We start from the raw sequence: 8733 nt of genomic DNA on the forward strand, positions 1-8733 counted from the left end.
CCCCCCCCCCCCCCCCAAATATTTCAAATGCTCTTCTCTACATAAGAAAATCAACTTGGGCACTTAGAATCTCTTAGCTTTTATGGTTCTGGTATCTGTTATCTATCAATATTTGGTATACAGATACCAGATTTGTAGGTATCTGGTATTTTGTGGTTCTGGTATTGACACCCATCAGAGTCAGTGAAACAGCCAGCAAGTGCTTAATCAGTCCTGTGCTGCACATAAGACGCATGTATTTTCCCTCAAATTACCCAGTGCCCTGCTATTATTTTGTTTAGACTGTGATATAATTCGGCACCAATCTTCTTCCGTAGGCTTATCATGACCCCATGTTGAAGCTGTCTATCATGTCAGAGGAGGAACTGACTCACATATTCGGGGACTTGGATTCATATATCCCTCTCCATGAAGGTAAGAGCAGCAACAGTGAAAGTCTGAAGTCTGGTGAAGAGTACTTGGCATCTATGCTTTATTATTTCAGGCATAAGCACTTCCTGAGGCACTCGTGGTAATCATCTGTGTTCTTGATTCCAGACTTCTTGGCAAGGTTAGGAGAAGCAACAAGACCAGATGGAACAGTGGAGCAGATCGGGCCCATTCTTGTCAAATGGGTGAGTCCCCTTGGTTATTCACTCAAATGATGACTGGTATCAGTCAGCTAAAATTAAGATGGAGCCACACAATTCTAAGCTATAGAGTAACATAATTTGGTTGCCATAAGCTTAATGATCTGGGATGCAATCCTAGCAACATGCAAGTCATTGGGAGTCTATTGACTTTGACAGGTCAGGGAAACTCTACAGATCTAACTATGCTGTTTGACACCTTGTAATGATTTCTTGATTTATGTTGAATGCTTGTTTTCTGGGAGGTTTATCAATGAGATGATTTCAGGTGTCTAAACTTCAAAGGAAGTTGACGTTTCTGAATCTATCTTCCCTCATGCAAAACATAATCTGCATAAAAATGCCATTGTTGTTTCTTATTTTTAGTTATAATACTCTGTTAAGGGGGAACAGTCTGCCATATTCATGTGCTCAATACTTTCAAGGGAGTTTAACTAATAGTGTCCTGCTGTTTCTTTAGTTACCAGGACTGAATGCCTACAAAGGCTATTGCAGTAACCAACTGGCAGCCAAAGCTCTTCTGGATCAGAAGAAGCAAGACCGAAGAGTCCAGGACTTCCTTCAGCGCTGTCTTGAATCCCCTTTCAGCCGCAAGCTGGACCTGTGGAGCTTCCTGGATATCCCTCGAAGTCGGCTAGTCAAATACCCACTGCTCTTGAAAGAAATTCTTAAACATACTCCAAAAGATCATCCTGATGTCCAAATTCTGAAAGAAGCTGTAAGTAATAATGGTGATCGTGTGTAATCATATAGCACTTGGGCTGTAAGAGAGCTCTCTTACACCCTAAATGATGTAGGGGTATGGTTTCTCTAGTAAGCCCAGTTACACAGGTACTAGTCCCATTGAAATCCAATGAGAGACATTCCCAAGCGCTTGCACAAGGAAACCCAAGCATTGCAGCAGAGTTTTAAACCGGGGATAAAAGTAAAACACAAATCATTATGCAATTAAGTTTTTTTTTTTAACATTTTATTTTCTAGATCACTATAATCCAAAGAGTCCTCTCAGACATCAACTTGAAGAAGGGAGAGTCAGAGTGCCAGTATTATATTGACAAACTGGAGTATCTGGATGACAAGCAGAAGGACCCTAGAATTGAAACCAGCAAGGTGTTGCTGTGCCATGGGGAGCTGAAGAATAAGAATGGCCACGTAAGTTCTTCTAATATATTGATGTCTAAGGTTCAGTCTGAAAACCTGTGACTGGTGCTCTTCCTTCCACTCCATTCCTCCTATGTGGGAAGGACACATCAGCGCTGCTTGTTTGCCAGAGTAGGGCTGGGACCCTTAAGCCATCACTTCTAACTTTAGAGGATGCTAGTATCACTAATCCAAAACCCATCACAAGAGAATGGGTGTGATGTTCTGCTGTGCTTCAGCTTTAAGGAAAAGCCAACAGCTGCTGGTGTTTCCAACCACCTTAGGATGTTGTAATTAGCAGAAGACTTTTTGTATTAAGGAGGCTATGCATCTTCCCATTAATGGAGAGAGACTTTCTGCTTGACCACTTGCTTGGAAGGGACATTAACATTCCCAGTTATGCAGTTGAGCTCCTAGCCCTTCCTGATGGTTCCTAGCCTGTCCATTTCTGCTCAAGCAAAGTTTTTTGGGTTTTTTTGGGTTTTGTTTTTGTTTTAAATCTGCTCCACAAATACCCGTAAGCGTAGCAACATCTGCTAGCAGCAGTGTTGTGAAGGCTGGGTTGGTGTCGCTCTCAGAAATGGCTCGTCTTGGCATCTGTCTTCTACGTGGGTTTAATTTGTCAAACTGTTAAAAAGTCCAGCTATTAATATTAAATGTCAAGCTTTGCTGTTTCGTTGGAAATACTTTGCAGTGTTAAGCTGCTAAGACCAAGGAAAATCACATCCTCGTTATCAGTTTGTTTCTTTCCTAATATTCTGCTTAGTTTCCAACTGGTAGCTCTGAGGAGATTTTAAATCTGAGAGCAAAATGATTTCCTGAAGCACTTAAGTCGGAGAATGTAGATACACCAGTGTAAATCAGAGATGACTTCCTCAAGCACAGTGGCTTTATGCCAAGAACAGAGTCAGGCCTCACCATCTTGAAGATGTCACAGTTGTCAGAAGCTCTGTATTTTGAGTGCAACAACAGGAAATTGTAATGGGGTTAGTGTAGGACTAATGATACATAGCCTCAAGTTTGTGCGTGGGGAGCAGTTCTGAATACGGAACCTCTCTAACACAAAACTGTAAATTCACATCTCCAATGTTTATCTCTTTCCAGAAACTGTACGTCTTCCTCTTCCAAGACATCCTGGTCTTAACACGGCCGGTGACTCGGAACGAGCGTCACTCCTACCAGGTGTACAGACAACCGATCCCAGTTCAGGAGTTGGTGCTGGAGGATCTGCAGGATGGGGACGTGAAAATGGGAGGATCCTTCAGGGGAGCTTTCGGCAATTCAGATAAAGGTACAAAACCCTGGTCACAAAACTTGAAATGGAGCATCTCCCTTTTTTTACAATAGTTCCCTATGCACTTGCATCCTTGTCAAGTCAAGTGATGTTCATTGCCCTCTTCCTTTTAGATGGCCACAGTGAAGGCAGTTTTATATCTGGCTGTCATATATTTTTGTCTGAAATGTCTCATCTGACAACTCGGATGCATTATTCTGTTGTCATCATCTCAGACTTTCTCGCCTTGGTGTTCTTTCATAACCATGGTATATGAACACTTAAGCTGGTAGTAGTAGAACAAAATCGTTTTAAGTCCAGAATTACCGAACTGACTTTCTTTTCCTTTTTTTCTTCTGTTTAGCAAAAAATATCTTCAGAGTTCGCTTCCAAGACCCCAGCCCAGGCCAATCCCACACGCTACAAGCCAACGACATCTTCCACAAGCAGCAGTGGGTTAATTGCATCAGAACGGCCATCATGCCCTTCCAGCGGACTACTGCCTCCTCGGCAGACCTGAAGGAGCTGCCGGAGCTCAGCGAGGAGTCGGAAGAGAACAACTCAGCTGCATCCAACACCAAGGTCCAGAGGAGGCAGTCGGCCATGTCTGGAATCCTTGAGATGGAGATAGACGAAAACACCGCTGAATGTTGCTCGACTGTGGACACAGACGAAGCCGAGAACGGGAAAACGCACAGAACGTTCTCCGGGCACAGGAAAGTGAGAGAGAAGCAGCTCAGCAGCAAACGGAAAGAAACGCTAGTTTAAGAAGGAGCCAAAGGACTTCTTTGAGGAAGAATTGTTTATTTATAAATAATGTGTACATTTTTTCTTGTAACGTGAGCATAATGAGGTTACTCTGCTGAACAAACATGTCTTTGTGTGAACGTGTGTGTGTGTGTGTGTGTGTGTGTGTGTGTTTTGTACGTGTGTGTAATGGCAGCTATTGGTATACAGTGAACGCTGTCGATCTGGAGTCTGTTTTTTCTGAAGCACGTGTGGCCACCTTGACTCTGACTGCAATTCAAACAGCAGTTCCAAATTTCTCCTGCTCTTTACTGTTCTTTAATGGCAGACCTGAAGAGTAGACTTCAGGTTTCCAAAGCATTAATACGAACAGTACTTGAGACTGGAAGACATTCAGTAAGGCTGTTTTTTGGGAGTCAGCAGAAGTGTGGTCCTCTGAAGGAAATCCAAACCCACCAAGATAAGGAACTGCTGAGAGTGTGTGACACCTTTCACAATTTTGGGATCAACATTGTGAAAGAGATTTTCAATTCCAACTTAAACTCGAGAAACCCAGTCACGTTTTGAACTTGTGCATGGTTTGCAGTGTGGTGTTTTAATTCGTGCAACAATATGGCACTCTTGGAGAAACAGACTCCGGCTCAATAGGTTTTCCATTTACCTACTGGAATTTTTCATCTTTGTTCATTGTACATTCCTCATTTTAATTTACATAACCTGCCAGGTATTTAAGTTGTTTTTTTATTTTATTTTAAAATAGCTTCTTTTTTTTTTTAAAGACTTCCTTTTGTATGTTTGTTTCATTTTATTGTATCGTGACTTTCAAACATGGCATTTCCTTTCAAGTCCTTAATCTTTTTTTGTTCAAAAATGTCTTTGTACATACTTTTTTTTTAAAGCCTGTTCAAAACTTTGCGCGGTGAAGCCAAGCCATAATGTTTTGAGTGGGTAGGATAACTCACTTAACGGAGCAGTCCAAGTTGTTTGACATGCTGACTGTAACCAGCTTGTGCATGCTCTGAATTGCTGAAAGAGGAACTGCATTGGTGATCTGAAGGTTTTGGGGATGTCGCAGAAAGGTCGGGGGTAGACAGAAGCGTTGATTTAGGGTAAATGAGAGAGGAGAGGAGAGTTTTGCCTTTTTGTTTTTGGTTTCAGAATTAAGTCTTGTTCTTAATTGGAACACGGGGGAGCACAAGAGGCAAATGTGAAGGCTTATTATTGTATGTCGTAGGTGGATGGAGGGCAGGAAGTGTTTGGTGTCAAATTGTTGAGAGGAGAAGCAAGTGGTGATGCATGACAAGGTTGATGCGTTTCGATAGTCTTAGGCAAAGAGATGAGGAAAGGCCTCTCAGTAGGCGTCTGATGAAGCATTAGCAATAGTTATGGTTCAAACAAAGTTTTCTTTTAGCTAAATTGGTAATGACGGCATGAGATAAGGATCCTCAAGCACTGCAGGAAATCAGTGCTTCAAGAGCTGCAACTTGGCTGGAAAGGATGAATGCATTGGCCAGGAGTGGTGGAGGGCAGAAGACGTTGTAAATAAAGGCAACAAAACAGGGTTCTCTGTAAATGTCTTGTACAGTGTGAAGTGCCAAGTACAATTAAATTCCTGACAGCATCTTCCTTGTCCTGTGTGTGCTTGCGGCGGCAAGGGGGGCAGGAATTTTAACATTCTTGAGGAAAATCCTCATCCCAGATTTGTAGCCTTGACACTTTTTTCACTGAGGAACGTTTTTCTTTTTTTTTTTCCCCAACGCACTTCGCGGATCCTACAGATCCTATTCATGTTGCGATGCAGCTTTCAAGCTCGCCCAGTCAAAGCACCAGGGAGGGAAGCCACAGTTGACAATGACTTATTGTTCCTCCCAAGTTGATTTCTAAGCCACCAAGAATAGACCCAGCACCCCTCTAAGGAAAGCTGAAGGGAGAGGCCGCATAGCACACCTGAGTCTGATGGACTATTGGGCAGTTTAGCAATAGTCCATTACCTGAGTTGCTCTACACAGGGCTGTGGAAAACGGTGTCGAGCACGTCACACTAAGGAAGGCTGCGACCATGCCAAGAAAGAAAATGCATCTGGTTCTCCTAGCATCCCCTGCACTGGGTGTTGAGGCTGACACTACAATGCCGAGGATGGAGCCACAGGCCTAATCCCTTCCTAGGCAATTCTGCTACACTAACTGGAAAATGAGCGTGCTCCAGCCTTGCGGGGAGGGGAGCTCCTATGTGTACTAAAGCATCACCTAGAACCACTCTGAGCTCTCCTGGAGCAATCCCTACCCAAGCCTCGTGGGTGGTAGCCACTAGCAGGACACGTTCGAGGGGAAGCAAAAAATGCTCAAGACCCAGCCAGGGAGAGTTTGGCCACATGGGGAAGGAAGGAATGGCATGTTATGAAGTGGACGGGAGCCACGTTTAGACAGGAAGGGTTTTGATCCATAAACACTGCAAAGCCCAATGCTAGTTTCTGGCCCCCCGGCTCTTGGCATGCTTAACTGTTCCATTTTGCAGCACGGCCCCCTAGAAAGGCCGCCTTTTTAATTGGAAGCACTTGGAAGTCCAGAGGCGAAAGGATCCATGCCTGTTGATGCAGAAAGCGGAGTCCGAAAAACAAGGAATACATGTGTGCTTGGATTGGGGACTTGCCGGTCTCTTACCTCCCCACGGTTTGGCTGTAGCTGACATTCCAGGCATGCTTCTGGGAACGAATACCCAGGGGCTGCCTAATCTCCTCCTGAAAGCCCTGAGGAGCAGGAGACCTTATTTGGTGCCGGCGTGGATTAGCAATCATCGAAGCAGCAGCTGGCAGTGGCTCTTAAGTCTTTGTTATGAGGGGGTTCTGGTGGGTGACACTTTTTTCCCCCTTTTGGGGCATGTAGGAGGAAGTTAACCCCCAAGCCATCCTAGTCGAGACATGGCAGCGTGTCCCTTGCTGCACGCTGGTCCGGCAGAGACGGCTGGCCTCTTCCTGGAGAGGAGAGGCGCGCGCTTTGCTTTCATTAGTTGGTGCGTCCCACCCCTGTTGCTAAAACTAGCAGTCGATGGGGGCTACCCTTGGGCTGTCGCTGCCCCGAAGCGTTAGCTTGACCAGTTCCTCAGGGAGGGTGACCCAAGAGCAAGGGGAGCAGACAAAAGCGAGTGCTTTCCGGTCGTCTTCCTGCCACGTGGAGCAGCACTTGCTGCTTTCTCAATGTCAAGGACGTGGGACGGAGCTGGTGGACTGGCTGGCCTCTTCCACCTGCCAGGTGTTTCCCCCGCTGGCTTTACCAGCAGCCACTGGCTTAATGGAGAGCAAAGATGAGTGGATACCCCCCCCCCGCATCTCTTTAATGTCCCTTTCCCCACAAAGCCCTTGTGAGGCCAAGCAGCACCATCATCCCCATTTCACAGATGGGGAACTGAGGCACTAGTGGACTAATAGTGGTCAGTTCAGCCCAACTGTGTCTGGAAATGCAGGGGTGACTGTGCTCAGGGGTATCCTGTCTCCACCTTGCTGGGGAGGAGCTCTCAGGACCTGGGATCTTGGGGCTCAACCCCAGTCTCCTGCCTCCTCAGACACTGCCCTGACCACCAGGCTGGGGCAACACTCCCCTTCCCTCCTGGTGAAGCTGTGCCAATGTGCCCAAGAAATGGAGGCAGAGGGACCACAAGCGGGTCTTTTAGTTGTGCAATCCACATGCATTTTGCACTAAAGTGTTCCTGGATAAAACGCACTGGAAGCAAGGGCTGGAGCCCAGGCCTATCCTCCCCAGGGAAGCGCCCGCAGCATCGGTCTGCAGTCGTGGTCCCCCTTGCTTACCCTCCCCTTTGCCCCATGCTTGGGCACAGCTTCATCAGGAAGGGTGAGGAATGCACCCTTCCCCCATCCAAGTCATGCTTCTAGCCAGGGGAGTTAGGACCCACATGGTTTGAATCCCCTTGGGATAAGGCAACCCCGGACTCCTATTCCCTGAGCGAGTGCTATAACCATTGCACTGTTGCAGAAGAGCTGGGCATCATCCCCTCCCTTGGTGCTGTCAGGGCTTCATTTAGGACTCCCAACCGCGCTGGGCAGAAGACAGCTGCTGAAGGAGGTCTACCAAGATGGCAACACCCCCGGGCTTTTGCAGGAGCAGATGGGTGGGCCTCAATGTAAAGTTATTAGACGCCTTCAGACGCTCAAGTGCCTGGGCAGACACAAGGCATTGTTCTTGATAGGGTGCTGCTTAGGCACGTGCCAGGTGGTCAAGTGATGTAGATCTGACCTTAAGTGACTTGCCAAGGAGCCTGCAGCAGAACTATGCCGTGGCCCTGTGTTGTCTGGATTTCCCTCTTTTTACCCACGAGCTCACCTTTCCTTTACTAGGTTCCTGGCTGGAGGGTCTTGCCCCTCTTCTCAGGGTCAGACTGATGCTGTATGAGGGTCAGGAAGGATTTTTACCCCTGGCTCAGATTGGTGCAGACTGCGGGGGGTTTGCCTTCCTCTCTAGCAGGCGGCACAGCTCTGCCTGGGATATAGTAACGTCCTTTTGTAGAAGCAGGGCATGCGTTAACATCCTTCTCTAGAAGCACAGCCACATCAGCTGCCGTGGTGCTCGTGCTTTACCTGCGGCAGGTTGGGGTGTGACGTCTCACGTTGTTTCAGGGTCGACGGTAGTTTTAGGAAGAGGTTAGCTGATGGTTTGTATGGGATGGTTTGGCTGGGGCTGGTCCTGCCTCAGGCAGGGGTTGGACTAGATGTGGCCTCTGGAGATCCCTTCCAGCCTCACTTCTTCATGGTTTAAATCAGCAAGTGATGAAATATCTCCGGAAGGGGGGAGGAGGAGGAGGGGAAGTGGAGCAAGAGGCAAATGTTCCTCTTTTGATGCCATCCGCTCTTGCTAGAAGAGCCCACGTGAGAGCCCACGGGGCGCTGTAACCCAGCAGGGCTTGGGGGCACCTCGGACAAAAGATGCTAATGCC

At 46.9% G+C, this 8733-nt stretch overlaps 2 protein-coding genes across 2 annotated transcripts in view; both read left to right on the plus strand.

The window, feature by feature from the left end:
* The window catches only part of NET1 (neuroepithelial cell transforming 1), a 13054-nt gene extending 7644 nt beyond the window's left edge, over positions 1-5410 (plus strand). The window contains exons 5-10 of the mRNA XM_019509645.1: positions 318-414; positions 538-614; positions 1090-1347; positions 1611-1781; positions 2874-3060; positions 3407-5410. Coding sequence (XP_019365190.1) covers positions 318-414; positions 538-614; positions 1090-1347; positions 1611-1781; positions 2874-3060; positions 3407-3810 — 1194 coding nt within the window. The 3' untranslated portion in view covers positions 3811-5410. The remainder of the gene's footprint in view (positions 1-317; positions 415-537; positions 615-1089; positions 1348-1610; positions 1782-2873; positions 3061-3406) is intronic.
* The window catches only part of COPG2 (coatomer protein complex subunit gamma 2), a 770521-nt gene that overhangs the window by 199041 nt on the left and 562747 nt on the right, over positions 1-8733 (plus strand). The gene's annotated exons all lie outside the window — the stretch shown is intronic.

This window comes from Gavialis gangeticus, unplaced genomic scaffold (assembly GCF_001723915.1).
Source record: "Gavialis gangeticus isolate Ggan-Ray unplaced genomic scaffold, GavGan_comp1, whole genome shotgun sequence".
Taxonomy (NCBI): domain Eukaryota; kingdom Metazoa; phylum Chordata; order Crocodylia; family Gavialidae; genus Gavialis; species Gavialis gangeticus.